Source organism: Aspergillus ambiguus (assembly GCF_047715705.1).
Source record: "Aspergillus ambiguus strain CBS 117.58 unplaced genomic scaffold BDV59scaffold_22, whole genome shotgun sequence".
Classification (NCBI taxonomy): domain Eukaryota; kingdom Fungi; phylum Ascomycota; class Eurotiomycetes; order Eurotiales; family Aspergillaceae; genus Aspergillus; species Aspergillus ambiguus.
In genome coordinates, this window is record NW_027395535.1 from 122,990 (window position 1) to 145,959 (window position 22,970).

Here is a 22,970-nt window from a genome sequence, read left to right on the forward strand (position 1 = left end):
GGGCCTACTCCGCATAGTAAAACTTGGTGGAAGTCATCGCCACAGGAAGAAAAGCGTCATTTCGACTTCTGCCCAACAACTACTAGCACCCCCGTCGCGCTCCCACCACGCCAATCTAACTAGGTTCTACAAACTCCTCGGTCCACGGTGCAGCCTCCCCAAAATTCGGGCTGCCGTCGCTGTTACTCCCCACCGGCTGTACCATTGTATACCGGCTATCATCGCATGCTCCATTGCTGTTCGATGTTGCGTGGTACGCAATCCAGGTTTCCAACCCATCTGGGCTCTGGAAGAAGCTGTTATGTCCCGTTCCATAGTTTCCGTTGGCTGATGAGAGCAAACAGCCATCTGATTTACTCCATGCGCTCGCCTGCCGGGGGTCTGTTGATCCATCCCATGTCAACATACCCAGACAGTAGTATGGGGTCCAACAATAGGATGCAGAATACACAATGTAAGTCACGCCATTGAGGTACAGGGCCGCTGGCCCCTCGTTGACCGGTGTGCCATGAGTCTCAAACTCCTCCGTTGGCTGAGAAATAACGGTAATGTCTCCAGTCAGAGAAATGAAATCGTCGCCTAGCTGCTGAAGGCAAAGAGACTGGTATGTCACCCCATGGAAACAAGAGAACATGAGAAAGTTACCCCAGTCATTAAAGCGGAGCACCGAGGCATCAATCGCCCATTCAGTTGTAAGCTGTGCTGCATATGTGTAGTCGTCCCATGGAGAGCTGCCCCCTGTTCGTCGCAAGTTAGAAACAGTATTGTTAGAAGCCTGGCGATTATAACATTCAACATACCAGCCAGAACATGGAGGTTTTGGCCGTCCAGGTCCGCACTGTTTCCGGCGGTGTAATAAATGTACCACTTTCCTCCAAGATAGTGGACTTCTGGGGCCCAGACATTGCAGCACCGCGATTCCTCAGTGGTTGAGTAAACGACTTTCTTCTCAGCCGCCTTAAGTCCTTCAATGCTGGTTGCACGGGATATCTCGACGTCGGTCCAAGTAGTTGTCAGTAGGTAATAGTACCCATCCGTGTAAACGAGGCCGGGATCGCTGCCTCCTGGATTCCGAATCGGGTTCGTATAGGCCGCAGCGAATGAAAAGGTGATTCCGGTCCAGAGGATTGTGCGGATGATAGGTATGATGCTCTTCAATATCATATTTGCGGGGGCGCCACTTATTGTTAACGAGTGTAGATCTTAGCCCAGGTTCTTACCAGTCAAAACAACATATACGTCTCATTATTAGGTATCCCCAGTGCAACGACTTTATTAAAGTATAGAGGCAGCCAACGACCCCGCCGGAATATACATATCTTGGCACAAGATGAGGCGCTTCGTGGCTGAAGCGAAGACGGCAGATTAATATCCGGACGGTCAACCTAAGACCCAAGTGAAATGGATACTCAGTTATCGTTCTGCACAGTAGCGGGTCCCTTGTTTCCCCACAAAACGGACTTTTCTCTGAATGCCTCGGGGAAGTGGAAAGATAATCCACCTCTCATCTCCATTGAGACTCCGCCCTCCCAGACCTCGTCCACTGCTCGAGCTGGTGCTTAATTTATTGTGACATGATACCTTCCACATGTACGTTTTCCAGACTCTTCCAACAATGCACACGGCACACCTCAGAAATAATGCTAGCCAAGCCCGGCGGGACAACGAATACAGTGGGTTCTATCTAGCGCAAAAACTCCAAAACACAACTCAGATTTCATTATACATCCCGACTGTAAACTCTGTACAGCTTTTTCCGGGTGTGCTAGAAGCGATACATATATATAATACAGAACATTGTTTACCTGTCCATTTCCATCTGACCCCAAGTCAATCCGGCCAACGCAGCGACATCTACGATAGCTGGAAAAGCAAAACATGCATTGCACCGGAAATTGAGCGAGCGAGGCCGTTGTTGATGAAAGTAAAGGAAATGAGCGTCAATAATACATGTTTCCTACCCAATACCCACAATGGACAATTAAGAGAGCCCAAGAAGCTTGTTTATCTTCACATCGAGAGAGCAAATAATCATCGATGGTGGCCATATCGAGCATTATCAAAGTCGGGGCTGTCTTCGACGTTCGTCTCGATCTCCGTATGGGTGAAGATCTTGCCATCAGGGATAATAATCCGATCTTCACTCCCGTTGCGAGTGAACCCACTGTGGATCTCAGTGCCGATGACCCGGTCCGATTCGGCGCCCCGGAATGTGCCGATATTAATGCTCTGGTCTCGCACCTTGGAAAATCCAGATCCATATTTCCGACCATTGGTACCGGACCATGTCCCGTAGGCTTTGTTGCTGGTATATTCTCCAACAAGGCGAGGCAGGAATCGAGACGCAATAGCCTTGAACGATGGAATGGAGGAGGCCAGAATACCAACGTTGATTTCGATCACAGACCAGTACATCGCACCACTAATGGCGTATGTCGCATCCGCCGATGTAAGCATTGCCGGGATGTAGGTAATGCGGATTATGGAAGACACACAGGCACTACATGAGTGTGAGCAACTGCACTTTGGTATGTGCCGGCAAATGGGTCCCTGAAACTTACAACAGACCCAGGCAGAGGATCATGGCAAGTGCAACCTTTTGCTTGACAGGCATCTGGAGCTTGAAAATAACACCGAGAGGAAGCGTGTAGGTCATCAGATCGGTCAGAATGTTCAGGGCCGCATTTGCAAGATAGAAGACGTTAATGTTGACACATTTGCCAGGTTTGGTCGACGCCCACGCCTTATCGATCGGCTGGCATTGGAATGCAGCAACCAAAACGAACGAGGTTGCCTGCGCAGCCACGATCCCGAGCATGATTAAAGATAACCGTGTGAGCAGCCGATCCCCCAGGCGAGTGTAGAAAAGGCAGACGGACGTCTTGACGAAACCGAGGGTCGTGAGGTAAAACATCGAGCTCAACCAAACAGCCTAGTAGGGTGTCAACTAAGCGAGGCTCAGACGGCAAGGTGGACGGACACCATTTCATACCAATGCGTACATCACCATGTTCTCTGGAGGCACGTCTTCTATATGCGAGCCTAGGCCATACTGGACCGCTACAGTCATGTCAGTCCATGAACCAAAAGTATAGAAAGAACTCTTACATACCCACGACAGTGATAGCCGAGAAGGCCCAAGAAAACAACTAAACAGAGGAGTGTTAGGGGTCTCATAGCTTTTGGGAACAGGGATGAATTCAGCTTACAACAGCGCCTAGAATAAGATCTGGTGTAATTCGTCAATGGTCTGATATCCTAATCTGGACAAGGCAATACGTACAGTCATCCGGTCCCATCTTTCGGAGGACGTAAATTCGCGAAAATAATCGTAGGGAAATGACAACTAAAGTCAATACTGCAAAGGCGAGGGCGACGCCGGAGACAGTCGGGCCTAATGAGTCTGAGGCCATTTTGACTGTCCCGTAGGGTTGTCTGAACGTGACTCTCGAAAAACCACTTTCGCTCGCGGAAATCAAGTACCTGCTTGATTGAATGACCGTGATGCGGAACGCAAAGGAATGAACTGGTGGGAAAGAGAATAGACGACCGGCCTTCTAGGAACTATATTTGAATGCTATGCGGAGCAAAAGGCGCTGCCTCTAGAGAGATCACATTCACATCCTTTCAGGAGGACGAGAAAAAGAACGGCAGAGGAGGGCAAACTACCAGGCTATCAAATCCTTTCGACGGGTCAACTGCTGCAACCAGGAAAAACAAGCCAAGCAGGGAAGGCTAATTGCATAAGAACAATGATGAACATCAAGTTTCCCATAAAGAGTATATTGAGGAAAGGAATCTTGGTCCTAGAACCATTGGTGTTTTATTTCATTCGCTCATTCTCTATTTTTGCCCCGACACAGGAGGTGCATTTTGGAACACCGAGTCAGACAAGGATCCATCCTTCTCGGCAGTCAGAAAGCCGTGCCAAAGAGAAGAGGGAAATGGCGCCCCTAGTGCTAGTGTAACGAGGAGCATGGCAGCTCCTTTTGCGCCAGTCAATCAGTCGTCCATGGGCCGCTAGTCCTACGAGGTACAGTCTCCACACAATCGACATATCGAAATGTTATCTCGCTTTGGCCACCGAGATCTCATAGGGTACGTAGTAGATTTGGATACATCGCATATTAGCCATGTGGCTCACCTACAACGTGAACCAGAAGGTTGAATCCCGTTCCCGAGATAAACTCTACCGCGAGATTGAGCCAAAATGCATCTCTTAAGGAGTCAGTTCTCGGAACTGTACTGCGTAGGCGGGAAGGAAGGAGGGGGTTTGTTTCAGGCCTGACACGCGCAGAGACCCTCCAGGTTGTCCGTGAATGGTGGCATCTACGGTTGAAGGAAGCCAAGCGATAATAATAGTGAAATCTCTGCCGCGATCAACGCTAACACTCGTGGGAGGAGTCCTTAGGGCGTCCTGGCTCCGCCTCGGCTGCCTAGTGTAGCAACTCTGAAGACGATCTTCCGTTTCCAGGATTTTGTTTTTCCCTGGCGCCCGCCAGAAGTACGTACGCACTAAGTATTCGGTCTCCCTCCGTACGCTGTACGCCTACTGCGTGCAACTCTCCCCTGTAGAAGATACATAGCTTCGACTGACTCCATGCAGTAGCATATCACAAAATGACCACCAGAAGGCTGACATCGGCCCTACCTCCAAGGGAAGATATGATACTTATCACATTATCCACATGGCCTCCCCCGACGCCCTCGAGTCGGGGATTAATCCAGTTGTCGATCTCGGGCCAGAACGAAAGCAAGGGGAAATCCAACGAACACTAAACCTTCTTTAACATTAATTCCTTTTCGGACTAAGAGACGCCAGCATGGCCATAGAGTTTCGCCAATGCAGCCGTTGAAACCGTTCGCTTCATCAGGCTACCAGGGCCCCTTAGTTCGAGTCCAATGACCATGTGGAAAGGCGAAATAATGAAAGTTAATCAATTCTGCGGGAGATTCCGCAACGAACTAACATTTACCCCAGCCAACAGAGCCTATGGCTGGAACAGGCCATCTGATCCATTCTCCGGACTCTTCCCCTCCCCAGCGGACCGAACGGACCTTGGCCTTCTCCAACTTCCCAGCTGCCGATAGGGGCACGAAAAAGCAGATTGAGATTCACATGAGTGGGGAGTTGGCGGGATCAGACTACCGATCCAGGCGGGTCGATGGAAACGGTTAGTTAGGTACGGAATACCCTAAGGTACCTAGGCACTCCATATCTCCTGCCGCCGTACCGAATTTTGCCCTAATGCCAGCGTTTCCTCCGTACGCCGGATGGGGTGAAACCAATGCCTTTAATAATTCCAGCTTGATCGACAGTCACCCCACAGTGGGCATCTGTACAAGGCCAGCTCGCAGGAGTGCCCAGGAGAGTATTATCTTCGCAAAATTTGCCCTTGGCGAAAGGAAATTCCCTTGAAATGACAGGTCCACCAGGATAGATTCCACGCGCCTTCGAAGTCAGAAGCTCTATCATCTACATGATAATCTGCATGGAAGAAGCAATTGAGAGTGTAGGGCTCGACACGCGATCGCCGAATGGCTCACCCTACGGACCTTTTACCACCTTGGATGTGGGCCGTAGACGGGGCCGAGCTTCCCCCCGTCTCGCCTAACTCTAGTCAGTCATCGCACCAATAACAGACATGATATACCCAAGAAATCAACCGAGTAACGGCCATCATCCACCTTGCTCTGGCTTGGGTGGTGTGGTCCAACCTACCAAGTGGGACACCAACCTGTCAAGTATTACTTAGAGCCCACGATCATTTGCTGTCATGGCCTATCAATACCGAGCTATATACAAAGGGTTAGCGCAACGGGATTTGGTAGGAAACGAGAGAAAAGGAGGATAAATGTCTTGTCGCGGGGGGTTACGTGCGGGAGCCCCCTTTGGATTGTATTTCTGCGGGCATCATCCGTCCTCAGAATCCAGCTGGATCATTTTCTTCATTGTTTCTCTCCTCCATGAACTGAATTATGGGTTTGCTCGGGGGTGAGTTTCTCTCCAAGGTCACTGTGACCAACGCGGTCCTGGCCTTGGTCGCGTATGTTGCTTTGAAATTCTTGTATCAGATCATCTACTACCGGTTCTTCCATCCACTATCCGTCTTCCCCGGACCTTTTTGGGGAAGCGTAACTCGACTCTGGATCGCATGGCATAACATGAACGAGACCGAACTGGAGACGGTCTACGCATTGACGAAAAAATACGGTAAAAGCCTTGCGATATGGATGAGACAAAGACCGCGACTAAGACGCACATGATCAGGCCCGGTGGTGCGCATCACGCCTTCTCTCCTCCTCGTCAGTGATCCGAAGAAGCTCCCGGAGATCTACCACCGCAACGCCGACAAGACGGGCCACTACATTACCGGTTCGTTCGGTGAAACCGAGTCTCTGTTCAACATGCGCTCCCACAAGACGCATGCATCCTTCCGGAAGCATATCGCTGGTCCGGTATGTTCAATTCGCCTGCCCGACGCGGGAATCCATCGGCGCTAACAGACAGAGCAGTACAGCTTTACCAATGTTCGCAAGATGGAACCGTTGATCGATGCTCGCATTGGCGACTGGCTCGCCAAGTTGGATGAAAAATTCGTGCGCTCTGGAGAGGAGTTTGACTTTGCGTGGTGGGCAGTGTAAGGTCCCTCGGTAGCGACAGCACTTGGGAGTCAAGACGCATGGCTGATATGACCTGGCACAGTTATATGGCATACGATGTCATTAGCGAAGTGGGCTTCGGTGCGCCTTTCGGATTCATTGAACAGGCGAAAGATGTCGGCGGCCTCATCCAAGGTTTCCACGACGGCCTGCCGGCCTTCGGACTCCTCGCTCGGCTCCATCCATTCACCAGCTGGATCAAGACGACATTCCTGAAGAAATACCTCGTGGCCGGCCCCGAAGATGACTCTGGAATTGGTGTCCTCATGCGCTTCCGCGATCGGCTCATCGAGCAGCGTGTCAGCGACTTGAAGAACGGAGACAGTGGTCGTATCGATCTTCTCCAGACATTCCTTGACGCTCGCACCGACGATGGCAAGCCCCTGGACATGGAATATATCAAAGCCGAGGTGCTTCTCGTCCTTTTGGCGGGGGCCGACACAACAGGTACAGTATTCCAAGCGATGATGCACAACCTCTTCGTCAACTCGGACATCTATGAGCGCATGATGGAGGAGATTGACAATGCCGTCCGTAAGGGCCTGATTTCCGAGACTATGCCTCAGTACGACGAAATCCTGGAGCACCTCCCCTACTACGTAGCGTGCGTTCGGGAAACCCTGCGTCTCAACCCGCCCGCTCCGAACATCTTCCCTCGCTACGTGTCCGAACCTGGAATGGATCTCTATGGTCGTTTTGCTCCTGCGGGTACTGAGATTTCGGGGAACCCTTGGATAATGCAGCGAGACCACGGTCTCTTCGGGGATGATGCAGAGGAGTTCAAGCCAGAGAGGTGGCTAGATCCCGAGCAGGCTAAGCTGTACAACAAGTATCTCTTCACGTTCGGCTATGGAGCTCGAGTGTGCCTGGGCCGGGATGTTGCCATGATGGAGTTATTCAAGGGCCCTTTGCAGGTAAGTTGAAAGCGACGCGTTCTTTTGTGTGGAGACATTGTACTGATGCCTGAGTTTAGTTCTTCCGGAACTTCAAACCGATGGTTGTTCGGGATAAGCCGGCTGCTCGGTTTGTCGTCAAGGGCGGCGTTGGATTCTGGAGAGATCTGTGGGTGACGATCGAGAAGCGGCCCCAGGTGACGCGGGAGTAAATGGAACAATTCGTCGAGTTTACCTAATTAATGTGTAGTATAGTTCAGATTCGAGATACCAATCATCCTTGTTGTTTCTGTTTCACATCTATTTGGAATGCAGAGTCGAAAGATCATAGGTTCCATTCCACATGGCGAGTTGTGAGGCGTCGGAAGTCAAAATCGCGTGGTGCCACGCGACTTGCAGGGATTTCTGCGATCATTTCTGCGCCAGGTTCTGGCAGACTAGAGGATTAGAATTGAATTATGATGTCCAAGTGTTGTTCATGGGAGGCATCCCGGATGGCAAGCCATGATACGGGTTGGCAAGATCGATATATTTCTCTTGACAATACCTAGGTCCACCTGGACTGGCAGATCACTCTGAAAAAAATGCTGAGACAAGTGGAACTACTACACCAGATCCACTCACTTAATGTATCACTCCAAAGTCTAGCTCTACAAGGATGGCACTAACATGTCCGACAGCGAAGCAAACCTAGCATACGAAGACACCTGAATTCCCGATGATAGGACCCTTGACAATATTAGCGCGTAGTACAACATTCCAGGTTCATCCACCTACCATATACACCAGGTTTCTATGGACGATGCGCCAGGTACCGTCCCGCTGTCGAATCCAGCGATCCTGGTACTGGCCATAAGCGTAGGCGACCTGGTCAGTCATGTTCCCTGAGCCGAAGTGAGCGGCGCGATAGTAGGTGATGGATTGTGCGACTGTTGGTGAAACCAGGTCGATCCGCTGGGTGCCAAATTGATGTTGGGTCGTTACGCAGGCGAGATTGGCCGCGAGTACAGACTCGATGGTGGATAACGGGGTGAGGACATTCAACGGCGCGGAGTAGTTGGCCACAGCGTCCTCGGCAAAAACGTTGGACAGATCGGCGAAGTTCTTGCCATCAACGGCAAAGGGATACAAGGCTAGAGTGTTTCGGATGGCCTCAATGGTGTTCGCATCCTGGAGGGTTGGAGAAACCTCAGCTGCCGTGGTTGCGGCGACGAGACATGCAAGTATGGACAAAAGCTGCATCGTGGAGAGTTGTGTTGGGGGACATGTTGACAGGATGGAGCGGGGATTAAATATGGCCGGGTGTTTACCAAGCTCAATGCGGTTACAACGACGACTGGGATAGTGAGAGTAGTGACGAAGACAGTGTTTGTGTTATATGAGAGGGGTTGGAGGAGGAAGAGGAGAAGAGAAAAGAAGAAAAGAGGATGAAGATAGAAGATCAGGTGAGCACACGTGCCTCAACACCAAACAACCAAACATCTCCAATCTTCTCTCTGGCTTCTCCCACGCCGTCTTCAGCCCTCAAGCCTTCCCAAGCTCGTCCTGCCAAGGCTACACGTGGGCCCTTCCGTCTCTCCCATTGGAGCTGAAAGTGCCAAGCCTGCCAAGTCCCCCGATACTGGCGAAGCTCTGGCTCGACGGTCAGATTCTATGGGGGCGTCGCTATGGTTCCATCGGTCCCATCCGGGCACACGATCGCTTGCCCCGTCTGCAGCGAATCCGGGGAGAGATCTTGGCCACGTTGGTTGACATGGATATGTCAGGATGAAGCCGTCGGGCGTGGTGACTGATGACCGATGACAGGCTGACGGGACCTTCTGGTCCTATACTGCCTCCAGGGAGGGTTTCATCTCTCTTACTAGCCAATCGCTACCACACTGCCTCCGTTCGAGAACTGCGTTCCATGTATCTCTCCCTCCGTATGCACTGGTTGACCTCGACGGCGCAGGGGTTCCTCCTGGTCTAGTGTTGCGCCACCTCGCTTCGTTCTTCTCGTGGTATACGAACTCATCCGACAGGGGACCTCGCCTATAAGACAGTCCTTGTCTCTCTTTCCGGGTCTTTCTGTTCGTCAGCTTCTCTTAGCCCCCTTCCACCGCTTCCTGTCCGCTTGATCCGTGTTCCACTCAACATGGTGCTCACGGAGTATACCTATGTCTTCGCCATCGGCACCTTGTTTGCCATGTTGGATGCCTATAACAATGGTGCAAGTAAGTAGTCTGGTCACTTTCTTTGAAACCCCGTCCCTCAATCGCAGTTTAAGCCCGCTAACCCTCTCCAACAGACGATGTAGCCAACTCCTGGGCGACCAGTGTGTCGTCTCGATCCATCTCCTATCCCATGGCTATGGTCTGCGGCACAGTCTTCGAGCTGTTGGGCGCCATCACCGTCGGGGCGCGTACCGCTGATACTATCAAGAACGGTATCATCCCCACCTCGGCCTTCCGCGGTGATGCTGGCGTTCAGATGCTGGCTTTCGCTTGTGCACTGGCGGCCGCCTCGTCTTGGGTGATGTGGTGCACCCGACACTCGACTCACGTGTCCTCCACCTACTCCCTCGTCTCGGCCGTCGCTGGTGTTGGTGTCGCCACTGTCGGTGCCTCTGAGGTCCAGTGGGGTTGGAACAAGGGCAAGGGTATGGGTGCAATCTTTGCCGGTCTGGGCATGGCCCCCATCATCTCGGGAGGTTTTGCCGCTATCATCTTCATGCTCGTGAAACTCATCGTCCATATGCGGAAAAACCCCGTACCCTGGGCGGTGTATACCTCCCCGTTCTTTTTCTTGATCGCCGGAACCATTTGTACCTTGTCTATCGTCTACAAGGGTTCCCCCAACTTGCATCTGACCGAGAAGCCGGGCTGGTATGTGGCTGCCGTCACGATGGGTACCGGCGGTGGTGTCGCCGTCCTGTCAGCCATCTTCTTTGTTCCTTTTGTTCACGCGAGAGTCATCAAGAAAGACAACAGTGTCAAGTGGTGGATGGTCATTCAAGGCCCTTTGCTTTGGAATCGCCCACCCCCCGCCGAAGCTGAACGTGCAATCGTCCCCAACTACGCCGTCGTCCAGGAGCATGACCTAGATAAGGAATCCCTGAGTGCTCCAGAGTCCACGGTCGAGAGCCCCGAGCTGAGAGAGAAGAACATGGTGCAGATGGAGACAACCGCGCACACATACAAGGAGCTGGTCGCTCAAGGGGAGGAGCGTTTCCATGCTCGACTGCGGAAGGGCCGTGGTCCCCTCGGTTGGGCCATGCGCGTGCTTCATAACAACCCGATGGGATCTGGAGAGATCTACGAATTGCACAACTTGATGATTCTGGCTAAACGGATCCCCGCCATGATCGTCTGCGGTGCCTTGTATGGCCTTCACTACGATATCCACGCCGCGCAGGCTGGTGTCTCCGGTACCCCGGAAGGCGCTCGGATGGAGCGAGTGTACGCTCAGGCTGAGAAATACCCCAACGAAGTGGAGCACTCGTATTCCTTTGTCCAGATTCTGACGGCCTGTACTGCGTCCTTTGCCCATGGGGCGAATGACATCGGAAATTCGGTTGGCCCATGGGCCGTCCTCTACTCCGCTTGGAGTACCGGAGATGCTACAGCCTCAAAAGCTCCTGTGCCGGTCTGGCAGTTGGCGGTCCTTGCCATTATGATCTCACTCGGCTTGGTCACCTATGGCTACAACATCATGAAGGGTAAGGGCAAAAGCTTATTAAATGAAGTCACAAATTAACTGATCTTAATAGTCATGGGAAATAAGATCACGTATCACTCCCCCAGTCGAGGTCAGTGCCCTTCCCTGATGCGACCCGCACTCTGCTGATGACATTCCCAGGTTCCTCCATGGAGATGGGTGCAGCCATAACTGTCCTTGTTTTCTCCCAATACTCTCTCCCCGTTTCTACCTCGATGTGTATCACCGGCGCTACAGTCGGCGTCGGCCTTTGCAACGGCTCCCTGCGCGCCGTCAATTGGCAGCGTGTCGGGCTTCTTTTATTCGGATGGATTATGACTATTCCCATCGCTGGCACATTGGGTGGAGTTCTTATGGGACTGTTCCTCAACGCGCCTCACTTTTCTTCTTGAGTACTCTTCGTCTTGAGTGCTCATTTTCCTTATTGAGTGTAATATGTTCTTATCTGTCGTGTTCAAGGGATAGACGTGAGTGGGTGCTGCTGGACGATTGTCTCTTTCCATTCTTGTCTTGCTAAGGTATCCGATTCTCACAACCTAATACAATATTTCACTTCATTTGGCTTCATTCAAAACACCACCATAGAGTAGCGGGTCCCTAGCGGATGGCAGGATGCCGGTGAGAAAAAAAAAATTAAGCAAGAAAGTGCTAGGACCCCGGATACGGATTCCCTTGGGCTGGCTGAATCGTTTCCTAAAAGAACTTTAAAACTTGATACTCAGATCATGACGTGGAGTCTGCACATGTGAAATAAATAATGCGCTAACGTCTTCTATTCTTCGGTGTTTATATCATGCGAATTCATTCATGCAGGAGGACAATCCACGAATTTCCTAAGGCGGATTTAATTCTGGGATGGGCAAAGCCGAGGATTCGGCTTCCAAATGCCAATATTTTGTAGACCTCCAACTTAACTAAGAGATGGATTCTGAAACACTAATTATTACTCCCATAAACGCTGTCTCAAACACCAGCTATTGATATTGTGCCTCGAGGGGTCATGTTGTGTTTCCAAGAAATCTGAACGAGGATGGCCAAGATGGACCAAGTGGTCCAGACTGCGAAAACAGTGAGAAAGCAACTAACTACTCAAGTAGACCTCAATTCTTTGATGAACAAAAAGAGCCACAAACCTTCGGAAGAACAGCTTACTCTCCGTAACAGAGGTTGTGAGATGCTACGCTAGAGCTCAGCTTGCGAATTTCGATCGTTGAAAATTTCATTTTCAGCCCTACCAAGCTTCGTAGACAGATAACCTCACTGGGACGATCTCTTATAATGTTCTAGAGTTCTTAACAAATGACCTCTCAAGTATGGCCAACTTCTAGAAAGGTCTGGCCTTAGAGCCGCAGACAGTGTCGGATGTCTTTACCTCCCTCTATGCCCACGATGCCACTCCCAGAAGTCCAAACGACGTACCGAAGGATCCGATGTCTAACAATAATATAGAAGAACACTGACGTGTGGGTCTCTGGTACTATTTCCGGCACCCAAGATATAATAATGATTGCTTTTGACTTGCTTTGCGCCATGTCATATTTGACCCTTCCAAATAAAGCCAGAGAGACGACGGATAAATATAGAAACTAAAATAAATATTTGTGAGTAGATGAGCCCTAAGGAACGACCTGACAGTGTCATGACGTCCGATATTTTGAAGAGTCTTACATAGAAGGGAGCTGTGTGAGACATTGTTTCTCGCCACAACGGCCGATTAGCATCAGGCCGAACCACGGATGGGTCCGAACTGTCTTACCGCGTCCCAAGAACGTCCTTTCTATTTTTACGCCTGTCGGCTCCGATGATTTCTCGGACATCATACACAATGAATTCTGCGGCCACGTAGAAAAAAAACTTTTCGAGTCTCGTTAGGCGCGTCTATCATGTCATGAGATCATCGTTCCAGCAGCCCATATGGTGGGGAGTAAGAAACACAGAAAAGACCCTCTAGACATCCGGCCCGAAGCTATGCTATGAATAGAGCAGGCAAAGACAGGGACCAGGGTTCAGGATCAGCTCGGGTGGGGCGATCAAGGGTTTCCATGGCACTTGACAGCTGTGATGGATGATGTTTCCGATGCCTCGGAAATAGTATATAAGGGCATTCTCCTCGCCGTCTATCCTGCCCAAGAACAACCCTGCTCATTCCATCCTTTTCATTGATTTGAAATCGACTCAATACTTGGAACAATGCGCGCCAAGGTTCTTCTACTCTCTGTTCTTGCCGGATCGACTGCGGCTTTGCCGGGCTTTCGCAACTCCACAACCCCATCCCATCATCAGTCGCACACTCTTCTCCCCACTGGATCTGGTGGTGGTGGAGGGAACCTTCCCAGTACCAACAGCACCAGTATACATCATCCTACAACCACTGAGAGTAGCCGTGGTTCAAACGGTGGGGGTCAAATATCCACGGTCACTGATACCATTACGAGCACTACATTCATTCCATGTTCAACACCCATTGGTACCCAGGGAGGCACTACCTTTTTTAGCACGTGGTTAACCACTTCTGTTTGGGAGACCACGACGTGTTTTACAACTACTGTGCCAACTTCGAATCCCACGCCTGTTGTGACCGAGCAACCCGTTCTCCCCACCGGTTCAGGAGTCCCCGGGGGAGGTGCAAACTGTATTATCCCGCCTCCTGTCACTAGCACTGTCACTGTCACCGTCGGTAGCGGAGGCAATGGGAACGGACCAACTGTGACTCAGAAGCCTGGGTCCGGCGGTGGCAGTGGACCCTGCGAGCGATGTGAAACCGTAACCTTTACCAACACCCAAGGCCACATAACCACAATTGTCATCCCGCCATTTACCGTCGAGCCAGAGAGCACGACAACGCCTACTGGACCTGCGACATCGGCAAACACTACGGTCCCCACAACTACCAGCAAAAGACCAATTGGCACTGGAACTTTCCCCTCGCACACTCGTGCGCCCGCTAGCGGTAACAGTTCTTCTGGCACGCATGGTGGTCGTCTTCCTCTAGAGTCGCGGGCTTGGCATTTGGCAGGTAAATTCTAGGCGTAGTCCTTGGCTCACCGGTCATAATTTAAGGACGCTAGGATTGACTGGTATTGGTAAAGGTATACGAGCGAACGGGTCTGGAAAAGAGATGTAATGTTTCTTTGATATTAATTCTTAACGCTGACATGATTTACTGAGTTAAATATATGTGGATAGTCACTATATGTATTCAATTTATTTCTTGATCCTTTTTAATGCCGCTGTCTTTCCGTATATATAGTTCTACGTATTAGTAGCACGATTCGTCTACTGAGAATCTGTTTATCAGATAAGGAACAGATTCTATATTCGCTTGTATGGTATAGGCGCTCTGAATTAAATAAACGGATGTGATTTGATACTCTTCCCTAAAAGGTAGACAGGAGAATCCCCGCACGTTCTTCGAGGGAAAGTGGGGATCCGAAGATCTGAACCCTGTACGCATGGGTTGAGGCAACCCGATAAGGCACTGATAGCCCAACAGGCACGTGATCACGCGTCATGCGGGACGCGCCCGAAGATTATCGGAACCTCGACGATTCGACATTTGCATTTTACCCAGCATACCGGATTTCTGCACGCTTACGACCCATCCTCAGTGAACGTGGTCGTGCCTCAATATGTCTTACTACGATATTGATTCTATTTTGACTGATGCCCAGGTATGTCTGAGACCGCCATTCCCCGCCATCGAACTTGTACTAACGCTGGTTGATGTAGAAACTGCCCTGTACATTCGAACTGGAAGTTCCAGGGCTTGGTGTGTTAGAAGGGAACCCAGGAGATAATGTCTGACTCGCTGTTTGGGAATACATCTGCCCACAAGCTCTCCAGACTGACTTATGGTAGATTAAAGCGGGCACCCGGATAGACCTCCCACTATGGCTGGGGCAAATGCTTTCAATCAGGTGCGAAGCTCTTTCCCCAAGATTGGCTGCCTGCTTATGAATTGTTCACCTGACCACATGAGGGTAGTCCACAATTGGGAACATCACGATTGGTCTCTCTGGACCTTCCATATGCCTTGTCGGAACGAGTGATGAACGCACTAAAGGCAGATGCGCGCACTGTGGATCTACGGGCACTAGCACCGCATTTTTACAACCTCAGCGAACGCATCCTCGAGTTATTTGAGGAAGAGGAGATGGTCGATGTGTTGAGCAATGTAAGTCGACGTCAACGGACTCCGAAGGCAGTTACACTGATTGCACCCACCGCTCGCAGACGTTTAAAAAGAGAGCGGCGGAAATTGCCGATCACGCACATAACCCTAAAGGCGCGCTCGGTGAGGGGGTGGAGTTTCTGCGCGGTCTAGACGAGACGGAACGGCAACGTATGTACGCGAGTGTTTTGTTGGGCGAACGTGGCTGACTGGTGGATTAGTGTTCCGAGTTGCTCATGACAGTGCAAAGGAGACGCGGGTCTGGGCTGGAGAGGCGAAGAAGCGATGAGGATTGGGAGATGCGGGTTGGGATGAATGTGGCGGGTGCTTTTGTTTTGGGCCGGTTTGTCGTATGTTATGATTCATGATCAAGAATAGAAGCTGGATGTACGGTTGTAGATTGCATGGAGAAGGGAATTACTCCAGTAACCATTGATAAAGCCCGATTGTGCATGGAGTATTGTGTAGATGTACGCGGGGGAGCATCGCCACGTCATGGCTGCAGACTGCCGCGACGTGTTGGGAGTGCTATAGAGCAAACGAGAACACCATGGGCGATTGTGCCATACTGCTACGGGGAGTGTTTCTATAGTATGCAGTTATACGGACAGAATTAATAGACAGGATTAATAAATAACACCTAATTCCATCGACGATCTATAGTTCGTCGGAGTAAGGCGATGGCAAGGGGTAAAACAACCTCAACCCTAACCCTCTTGGGCTAGTCCAGGCACTTCTTTTATCTATGGCGATCCATGATCGACTCGTCACATCTTCTCCCCTCACATTCTTACGTACTCTCTCCCTGCTGCATCTCTCCTCACCTCCTCCTCCTCCTCCTCCTCCATTCTCCCACCATCCAATCTTCTTATCGTCAATCTTCCGATCCTCCCCCCCATGAAACCCCCACCGCTGCATCCGCTCCTGCACGCGATCTCGTGTGATGCACTCTTTCAATGATGCGCAGTAACTAGTCCATCTCCTCGCCCACAATATGGACCAAAACATGGACCGACAATCCCACCGGCGGAGTAGCATCTCCGGGCCGTCTTCGTCCTTGCGACATTGTTTATATTCCTCGCCAAACTCCACGCCGCAAACCCGCCCTTCTCCCTCCCTGAGACACCCTCCCAACCCCAAGAGTCAGTCTCCCCTTCCCCCAGTTCCAGTCCCCCTTGGCGCATTCAAGGGATACCAGCCGCATTACCATTGGTCTGACGGAGTGCCCTCTCCAGCCAAGTCAACGCCGCAACCCGCTCCTCTCGCCCGGGTCAAGGGGTCTCTCGCAATGGACTCTCCCTCGCGATCCAGTACCGGTACCGTGGACTTCTTCTCTTCCTTCTGACCGCTTCCCGCTCACTATTGGCCCCTCTGCAGAAATGTCCTGGTCAAATGAGCCGTCTTCCATGCACTCATCGCCCAGAACGGCCCAAACACACCGATCGAGTGCGTATATTCGCCGTAGCGCGGGTAACTGGCGGAATGCTAACCCTGGATCGATCACAGGAACCCCAGAACCCAGCAGCGCAGCCTCTCTGGTCAACCCGTCATCGTCCCTCCTCCAGGATTTGCTCAAGGAACAGCGAGCCTCGCGAGGTTCCCGAGGACCGGCATCTGAGAACTTGGAGGAGTCCTACACACCACAGACACAGACGCCACGCCGTAGCCGGTCCCGTTCCCAGTCGCAATCTCAACCCCAATCGCAAGCCCAGTCCCAGTCCCAAGACGATGCCGGTTCCGAGAGAGAGCGGAAAGCCCAAATGGCGTTGGCCGCGGGGCTGAAGCAGTCGCGGGAAATGGGAGTCCGGGAGATGGATCAAGTGAGTGGGATCGCCTTTCGATAGCGTTCGTCGTCCGCTGACCCTGTGATTAAGTACGTCTCCAAAATCAACAAGCAAAATTTTGACCTGAAGCTGGAAATATTCCACCGCGCACAACAAATGACCGCCCTGGAGAAGAAGCTGGAACGGATGATCGAAATGGAGGAAGAGCTGCATCGGATGCGCGACCTCGAAGAGGAACTGCAAGAGTTACGTGACGCCGAGGAGGATAACCAACGCCTGCGAGAATCCAACGAGGAACTGCGTCAGGAAATTGACAAGCGCGACCAGGCCGTTACAGAGGCCGTGGATCTCATCTGCCAGCTCGAAGCTCGCGTGGAAGAACTGGAAGCCGGCAAAGACTCTTCCCGGCCCTCCACGGCTCGCCCTTCGACAGGAGACGGCGCAGATGCTTCCACCCCTCGGACCGCTACATTTGACATCCCCGAAAGGACTTCGTCGCGAAAAGGGACCGTGTTCCCCGAGCACTATCTCAAGACCTCCTCATCGCGTCTCCTTAAGAAGGCGCCCTCCTTCCTCCGCGAAGAACACAGGAATACGGCCGTTCTCCGAAGTCTCTATGTCCCTGCACCAGAGCCGCCTCACCCGCCGCCTAGTGACCTGACAAAAAGTGAAAGCTATCACTCCGTGAACGAGACCATTGAACCGGGATCACCGCGGCTCAGTGCTCTCAGCGAGTGCAGCGAACTGAAACCCCCGGACAGCCCAGGTCGTCGAAAGGTATTTGATGAACTTAAGATCCCGGCTCGTAAGATGTCCGCCACAGAAGAGTCGGAGATCTCGCTACCGCAGAATGAGTCTGTCCGCATCGATTGCTGGATCCAACCGCAGCCAGATGCTTACGGAGTCGACGTGCCGAAACGCAGTCGACCTACCCTGCAGACTCTCAAGGCGGCGGAAAAGACCAGCTTTGAAAGTAGCTCGCTCTTCCACAGCTCCAGCCAGCGGACCCAGGTCGATAGCGTTTTTGGAAGCTCAAGACTCCCGCCAACTCCGGATACCATGAGCACGGCGTACGCACCCGGCTCGAATGGCAGTAACACAGGGGAGAAGAAGAGCCACCTCGACGAAGTATTGGCTTTGAAGCGCGCTCTGCGTCGACCCCGTTCTGCAGATGAGCTGACCGCAAGGCGAAGCTCTGGCCAAAGCCGAATAAGCGATAGCTTAGATCCTAACGCAAGCGAGGCCACCCTTCCTAGGCATAGTTCCGATGAACGAGTCCAATCTCCTGCGTTTTACCCGTTGAACAGTCTGCCCTACGCGAGCAGCCCCCTGCCCGGCCGTGGAACCTATCACGGTCTCCGCGCAGGCTTCGGCGAGGGCGACATGTTCCTCAATGGAGATGGCTTGGAGAAGGTTCTCTCCAAGATGGAGCAGCAGTACTACTCCCCTTCCAAACAGGCCGTGTCTGACAACACCCCGTCGTCGTCTCCGCCACTCAGCCCGCAAGAGTGGGTGGAAGCGGCCAGAGGGACTCGTCCTAAGAAAGATGGTTCTAGCACACCTCGCAGCGGGCCCGTCCCCGCAGACTCTAGACTAGTCGGGGCACGGGCTCCTAGTCAGTCGTCTTTCCTTGGTCGTCGACACAGCATCGACTCCACTGTCCGAGACGTGGACTTGCCCGCCATCCAGACCCTCAACCTCCGTTCACTAGGCCCAGCGTCTCGACAGGTGCCCGACCTGGACCGCCGCCGGAAACTCAGCTTGAAGCCGCTCTTTTTCAGCCGCTCCACGAACACGCGCCGGCTGAACAACTCTCCCGCGTTCAGCAGTGACGACAGAGACGATGGAGCCCCGGCTCCCATCGTCCGGAAAGCCAGACAGCTCGCCCCCGCAAAACCAGGGAGGCTCAATCAGCCTGATGGATACGCGTCAAGCCCAGGAGGCGTCGACTTCGCAGCATCCGCGCCCACATATGCCGAAGGGAAAGGAGAGGACGCGTGCAAGACGCTTCCACATTCATTCGGTGAGACGGGCTTCTCGCCCAGTAGTAGCATGCCGCGGGCCTACACGTCCAACAACAAGGATCACAAAAGACGGAGCTCGCTGGGCATCTTCGGCTGGATGAAAGGGGCCAGTGGACTCGGTTCGAACAATAGGAGGCCCGAAAATGACCCCTTCGTGTTGTCCACCCATGCTGCTCCTCCTCCTACCGTCAAGGATAATAAACCTGCTCGGATGGTCCAAGAGATCCCCACCACCATCCCGGAAAGCAAGGAGATGGATTACGCAGCGATGAACATCGCTGTCGAGGACTTCGCCAAGCGGATAGCCCCGGAAGGCGAGTCTCCGGGCCGCCGTCCGCGATACATGGAGCGACGGTCTCGACGAGCTTGATCTGTCGTGGGTTTTTTTGCTCGGTCGCTCGTTCACCGTGTCTTTCGTTTACTTCATGTGCTCTATCCATCCAATATGTTTAATATGTCCGATACCCCATGCGCTGGCCACAATGGCAAGATTGTACTAATACTGCACGCACGAGTTTTGCTTGGTCTCGATATCTGCTGGTTTGATATCTGGTTCGTTTCGTTGGTCATGGGCGTTTATCTCGTTCTTTCTTGATGTAAAACTGTACGCGCGATGACACGGGTTGAATAGCACTGCTTGGTTTGGATGAATTTTTGCATTAGTTTTTGGTGCCCAAAACACGCCTCAACCTATATATTTCCTATAATACAGCGGAATAATGCAGACTCCCGTGCACCCCCCCATCTATATCCCATCCAGAGTCCCAGTCCACCAACGCCATAAATAAACAAACCCTAATACCACCCGGTCCCTTCCTCGCCCTCCTTCTTCCCCTTGGGATTCATCGAGATGACCCGCTGCCCCGGCAGTGTATCATCCGTGATGGACGACTCGAACGTCCCCGAGATGGTGCGCTTCCCGAGCATCCCAAACGAGTCATAGGGCTCGTCGCCCGTGCCGGTGATGGCGGCCCATTCAGGCGACACACGCGACGAGACACCCATACCATTTCCCAGGTCAGTCCAGCGGGTGACGACGATGGCATGGCGGAAGCGCATACTGCGCGGGTCAGCGCGGTCCTCGGTGAGCTTGATCTCGACGAGATACTCGGACGGACACTCGGGGCAGCGGCGCATGGGGCGGCACTTGCCGCACAGGGTGGTGATGGCGTTGGGGTTGTGGATGCGGCCGTGGTATATGTCCTTGGCGCGGTGCTCGACGCCCTGCAGGCCGGCGGTGGCGCGCGGCTTGGGGATGTGGCCGAGGGCGCACTTGCACACATTCATCAGCTCGCCGTCGCGCCAGTGCGCGCACGCGCTGAAATACGGCCAGTAGTCGTCGCGCCCGTACAGCAGCAGCCGCTGCGAGCTCGGCGGCAGCCCGGGCTCCGCAAAGCAGCTGCTGACGACCCGCATCAGCAGATGGCCGTTGTGGATGTAGTAGCGCGTGTGGTGCGACCAGCCGTCGCGGCGCCAGCGGCGCGCGAGCGTGTCAGCCGGGATGCCGTAGGCTGGACCGAAGCGGTGCGCCCGCATCACCAGGTTCACAAAAGTGTAGGGGATTGTGCGGTTGTGGGTGATGCGGTGGCGCGGCGGCGGCAGCACGATATTGCGGAGGTTGGGGCAGTCGAAGAGCGGGTTGACCACGTCGGCGGGTTGGAGCTTCTCGCGGCCCTCCTGGATGCGCCGGTGAAAGATGGCGCATGGGTAACAGTGCAGGTGATGCGGGTAGTAGCGCTCCTGCGTCGCGAGGAAGTCGTTCTTGTAGTCGCGGTTCTCCGGGAGGTCAAGCTCTCCCCAGACGACGGCCGGCCCGCCGAGCCGCGCCAGGAGGGTTTTATTGGCGTAGCCCAGGCTAGCGCGGTCGCCGGGCGTCATAAATTCGGCGACGAGCTGCCAGAGCGCCGGGGGCAGTTTCTCGATGAGCGGTTCGCCTGGCGGTCGCGGATCGTACTCGTCATACATCTCTGTGGGGTTCTCCAGCTCCTGCACGCCGATGGCGTGGAGCATGGCCGTATGGTCGCGGTTCTCGCCCAGCTGGGTGTCCTTGTTCGCATTGAGTTCGCGATATTTGAGCCGGTGCTTTTCCAACGGAGTGAGATCGGGCATTGGCGGTACCGGGGGCACGTCGTCACTGTAGCGGAAGCCATCGCGGGACTGGAGGCCGGAGCGCAGACTGGGGGTGGAGGCGCTGAAGTCCTTGCGGAGGACCTGGCGGGATTTCTTGGGCCGGAGGGCATTGGCGAAGAAGGCTCGAAAGCCACGTCGCTGGCCTGGATCTGCGGCCATGACTGAGGGGGAGAAAGACGGGGAGTTGGCGAGAGGATGGTGGAGGGAGAAGTACGGGAGTAAGTGGGAGGCGGAAGACCGAGAGAATGTGGATGAGGCAACAGTTGCTGCTTACAGTAATACCCGCCGATCAGACCCGCGGCATCCGGCACCACCGCTTGCAGTCGTCACCACTACAGACAGCTACAGACAGCTACTGTACACGGGTGATTTACACGGTGTTCCTTCGATTGAAGATTACTGCATCGCTGCAGCGCAGATTACATCTCACTATTCTACAAGTCCCTTAGGCGAAGCGCTTCTCCACGGCCTTCCAGTTGATCACCTCCCAGATGGCCTTGAAGTACTCGGCCTTGCGGTTCTGGTATTGGAGGCTGGACATTGTTAGCTTTGCCCTCGTCGCACCGAGGGTGAAGAACTCACTAGTAGGCGTGCTCCCAGGCGTCAATACCCAGAAGGGGCTGGAACTGGCCGACCACAGGGTCCTGGTTCTACAATGATGTCAGCGTCCGCGTCCAATAGGTATGATTCTGGGGAGCATACGGCGTAGGTCTTGATGCCGATGTTGCCGGTCTGCTTGTCCTTCACAAGCCAGGCCCAGCCGCTACCCTGAATGCCAGCCAGAGCGGCGTTCATCTGGTTCTGGAACTGCTCCAGGCCGCCGAAGCTGCTGTCGATGGCCTTGGCGAGAGCACCGCTGGGGGGTTCACCACCACCCGCATTCTTGGGAGCCAGGTTCTCCCAGAACAGGGTGTGGTTAATGTGACCACCGCCGTGGAAGTTGATCAGAGGCTTGAGGGCGATCTGGGCCGAGATGTCGTTCTTGGCCTGGGCCTCCTGGAGCTGCTCAATGGCGGTGTTGTAGCTGTTCACGTAGGTCTGGTGGTGGTTCTTGTGGTGGAGCTCCATGATCTTGCCAGAGATGGAGGGCTCCAGGGCGCCATAGTCGTCTAACGAGGGTCAGTTTGCAGGCCGGAAAAGCTGGTGTGGAGCTGTTCGGGTGCTCGGTAGGAGCATCAAAACAATGACGGAATCCCGGTTGTCATCCATGATGCGACGGCAAACACAGGAGCCCATTGCTTCGACCGAACCAGCATCCGCAATAGCCACGGAAGACTTACAGGCAAGATCAGGCAGAGTAGCCTTGCCGCGGGCAAAAGTCAAGCCCGCAACGCCGGCCTTGGGAGCCGAAGCACGGAAAGCCGTGCGGGCGGAGGTACGGAGCAGAGAGGCAGCCATTGTGAGATTAGGATTAGAGGAGGATTAGAAGAGTACAATGGAAAGGGGTGAGATACAAGGTAGAGAGAGACAGAAGAAGAAGAAGAAGAGAGGAAGGAGAAGGAGAAGGAGAGTCGAGGGGAAGAAGAACATCCGGAGGACGAACGTCATTGTCGTCGGACTTGCTTTTTCCCGAATCCCCGGCGCTTTCCCTCTTGGGCAATCATCTTCA

The 22,970-nt window shown here is 53.2% G+C and overlaps 10 protein-coding genes across 10 annotated transcripts; 5 read left to right on the forward strand and 5 right to left on the reverse strand.

The window, feature by feature from the left end:
* Nucleotides 1-115: 115 nt before the first annotated feature.
* BDV59DRAFT_203112 (glycoside hydrolase family 43 protein) lies at nt 116-1,164 on the reverse strand (the record flags this gene model as incomplete). The annotated part of the gene is made up of 2 exons (XM_073694205.1): nt 116-738; nt 801-1,164. 2 exons carry the CDS (start codon nt 1,162-1,164, stop codon nt 116-118), a joined length of 987 nt encoding a protein of 328 aa, XP_073546604.1.
* Nucleotides 1,165-1,709: 545 nt separating this feature from the next.
* BDV59DRAFT_59238 (putative integral membrane protein Pth11-like) lies at nt 1,710-3,582 on the reverse strand. The gene is made up of 6 exons (XM_073696714.1): nt 3,284-3,582; nt 3,210-3,229; nt 3,113-3,149; nt 2,993-3,060; nt 2,562-2,932; nt 1,710-2,500 (listed from the first exon to the last, which is right to left on the reverse strand). The coding sequence occupies exons 1-6, from the start codon at nt 3,411-3,413 to the stop codon at nt 2,032-2,034; spliced, it is 1,095 nt and encodes a 364-aa protein (XP_073546605.1). The 5' UTR covers nt 3,414-3,582; the 3' UTR covers nt 1,710-2,031.
* A 2,146-nt stretch (nt 3,583-5,728) lies between these two features.
* Nucleotides 5,729-8,045, forward strand: BDV59DRAFT_59245 (cytochrome P450). The gene is made up of 5 exons (XM_073696715.1): nt 5,729-6,214; nt 6,272-6,459; nt 6,517-6,641; nt 6,707-7,577; nt 7,637-8,045. The coding sequence occupies exons 1-5, from the start codon at nt 5,980-5,982 to the stop codon at nt 7,766-7,768; spliced, it is 1,551 nt and encodes a 516-aa protein (XP_073546606.1). The 5' UTR covers nt 5,729-5,979; the 3' UTR covers nt 7,769-8,045.
* BDV59DRAFT_59275 (nuclear transport factor 2 family protein) lies at nt 7,990-9,036 on the reverse strand. The gene is made up of 2 exons (XM_073696716.1): nt 8,334-9,036; nt 7,990-8,285 (listed from the first exon to the last, which is right to left on the reverse strand). The coding sequence occupies exons 1-2, from the start codon at nt 8,796-8,798 to the stop codon at nt 8,247-8,249; spliced, it is 504 nt and encodes a 167-aa protein (XP_073546607.1). The 5' UTR covers nt 8,799-9,036; the 3' UTR covers nt 7,990-8,246.
* Nucleotides 9,037-9,066: 30 nt separating this feature from the next.
* BDV59DRAFT_181077 (inorganic phosphate transporter) lies at nt 9,067-12,178 on the forward strand. The gene is made up of 5 exons (XM_073690175.1): nt 9,067-9,769; nt 9,844-11,253; nt 11,305-11,343; nt 11,394-11,944; nt 12,019-12,178. The coding sequence occupies exons 1-4, from the start codon at nt 9,691-9,693 to the stop codon at nt 11,642-11,644; spliced, it is 1,779 nt and encodes a 592-aa protein (XP_073546608.1). The 5' UTR covers nt 9,067-9,690; the 3' UTR covers nt 11,645-11,944; nt 12,019-12,178.
* A 2-nt stretch (nt 12,179-12,180) lies between these two features.
* Nucleotides 12,181-12,894, reverse strand: BDV59DRAFT_181079 (uncharacterized protein). Its single transcript, XM_073690176.1, has one exon. It carries the CDS (start codon nt 12,782-12,784, stop codon nt 12,593-12,595), a length of 192 nt encoding a protein of 63 aa, XP_073546609.1. The 5' UTR covers nt 12,785-12,894; the 3' UTR covers nt 12,181-12,592.
* Nucleotides 12,895-13,395: 501 nt separating this feature from the next.
* Nucleotides 13,396-14,477, forward strand: BDV59DRAFT_181080 (extracellular proline-rich protein). Its single transcript, XM_073690177.1, has one exon. It carries the CDS (start codon nt 13,443-13,445, stop codon nt 14,277-14,279), a length of 837 nt encoding a protein of 278 aa, XP_073546610.1. The 5' UTR covers nt 13,396-13,442; the 3' UTR covers nt 14,280-14,477.
* Nucleotides 14,478-14,822: 345 nt separating this feature from the next.
* On the forward strand, nt 14,823-15,830 carry psf3 (DNA replication protein PSF3). The gene is made up of 6 exons (XM_073690178.1): nt 14,823-14,923; nt 14,982-15,050; nt 15,111-15,169; nt 15,237-15,426; nt 15,486-15,594; nt 15,645-15,830. Exons 1-6 carry the CDS (start codon nt 14,882-14,884, stop codon nt 15,710-15,712), a joined length of 537 nt encoding a protein of 178 aa, XP_073546611.1. The 5' UTR covers nt 14,823-14,881; the 3' UTR covers nt 15,713-15,830.
* Nucleotides 15,831-16,216: 386 nt separating this feature from the next.
* Nucleotides 16,217-19,870, forward strand: BDV59DRAFT_181084 (uncharacterized protein). Its single transcript, XM_073690179.1, has 5 exons — nt 16,217-16,565; nt 16,659-16,739; nt 16,801-16,869; nt 16,930-17,243; nt 17,298-19,870. Exons 1-5 carry the CDS (start codon nt 16,418-16,420, stop codon nt 19,599-19,601), a joined length of 2,916 nt encoding a protein of 971 aa, XP_073546612.1. The 5' UTR covers nt 16,217-16,417; the 3' UTR covers nt 19,602-19,870.
* On the reverse strand, nt 19,815-22,759 carry BDV59DRAFT_208814 (uncharacterized protein; the record flags this gene model as incomplete). Its single annotated transcript, XM_073695280.1, has 3 exons — nt 19,815-21,499; nt 22,064-22,470; nt 22,642-22,759. 3 exons carry the CDS (start codon nt 22,757-22,759, stop codon nt 20,027-20,029), a joined length of 1,998 nt encoding a protein of 665 aa, XP_073546613.1. The 3' UTR covers nt 19,815-20,026.
* Nucleotides 22,760-22,970: the final 211 nt, after the last annotated feature.

Excerpts from the sequence above, each read along its gene's own strand:
- BDV59DRAFT_59275 (XM_073696716.1), bottom strand. The coding sequence starts at position 8,798 with ATGCAGCTTTTGTCCATACTTGCATGTCTCGTCGCCGCAACCACGGCA. Across the intron at positions 8,286-8,333 it reads ATAGAAACCTGGTGTATATG|GGTCCTATCATCGGGAATTC; the intron begins GTAGGTGGATGA and ends AATATTGTCAAG.
- BDV59DRAFT_59238 (XM_073696714.1), bottom strand. The coding sequence starts at position 3,413 with ATGGCCTCAGACTCATTAGGCCCGACTGTCTCCGGCGTCGCCCTCGCC. Across the intron at positions 3,150-3,209 it reads ATCTTATTCTAGGCGCTGTT|TTGTTTTCTTGGGCCTTCTC; the intron begins GTAAGCTGAATT and ends TCCTCTGTTTAG. Across the intron at positions 2,501-2,561 it reads ATCCTCTGCCTGGGTCTGTT|TGCCTGTGTGTCTTCCATAA; the intron begins GTAAGTTTCAGG and ends ACACTCATGTAG.
- BDV59DRAFT_181084 (XM_073690179.1), top strand. The coding sequence starts at position 16,418 with ATGGACCAAAACATGGACCGACAATCCCACCGGCGGAGTAGCATCTCC. Across the intron at positions 16,740-16,800 it reads TCCCTCGCGATCCAGTACCG|AAATGTCCTGGTCAAATGAG; the intron begins GTACCGTGGACT and ends GCCCCTCTGCAG. Across the intron at positions 16,870-16,929 it reads GGCCCAAACACACCGATCGA|GAACCCCAGAACCCAGCAGC; the intron begins GTGCGTATATTC and ends GATCGATCACAG.
- BDV59DRAFT_181077 (XM_073690175.1), top strand. The coding sequence starts at position 9,691 with ATGGTGCTCACGGAGTATACCTATGTCTTCGCCATCGGCACCTTGTTT. Across the intron at positions 9,770-9,843 it reads TGCCTATAACAATGGTGCAA|ACGATGTAGCCAACTCCTGG; the intron begins GTAAGTAGTCTG and ends CCTCTCCAACAG. Across the intron at positions 11,344-11,393 it reads GTATCACTCCCCCAGTCGAG|GTTCCTCCATGGAGATGGGT; the intron begins GTCAGTGCCCTT and ends TGACATTCCCAG.
- psf3 (XM_073690178.1), top strand. The coding sequence starts at position 14,882 with ATGTCTTACTACGATATTGATTCTATTTTGACTGATGCCCAG. Across the intron at positions 14,924-14,981 it reads CTATTTTGACTGATGCCCAG|AAACTGCCCTGTACATTCGA; the intron begins GTATGTCTGAGA and ends TGGTTGATGTAG. Across the intron at positions 15,051-15,110 it reads AAGGGAACCCAGGAGATAAT|ATTAAAGCGGGCACCCGGAT; the intron begins GTCTGACTCGCT and ends GACTTATGGTAG.
- BDV59DRAFT_181080 (XM_073690177.1), top strand. The coding sequence starts at position 13,443 with ATGCGCGCCAAGGTTCTTCTACTCTCTGTTCTTGCCGGATCGACTGCG.
- BDV59DRAFT_181079 (XM_073690176.1), bottom strand. The coding sequence starts at position 12,784 with ATGGCGCAAAGCAAGTCAAAAGCAATCATTATTATATCTTGGGTGCCG.
- BDV59DRAFT_59245 (XM_073696715.1), top strand. The coding sequence starts at position 5,980 with ATGGGTTTGCTCGGGGGTGAGTTTCTCTCCAAGGTCACTGTGACCAAC. Across the intron at positions 6,215-6,271 it reads CGCATTGACGAAAAAATACG|GCCCGGTGGTGCGCATCACG; the intron begins GTAAAAGCCTTG and ends GCACATGATCAG. Across the intron at positions 6,460-6,516 it reads GGAAGCATATCGCTGGTCCG|TACAGCTTTACCAATGTTCG; the intron begins GTATGTTCAATT and ends CAGACAGAGCAG.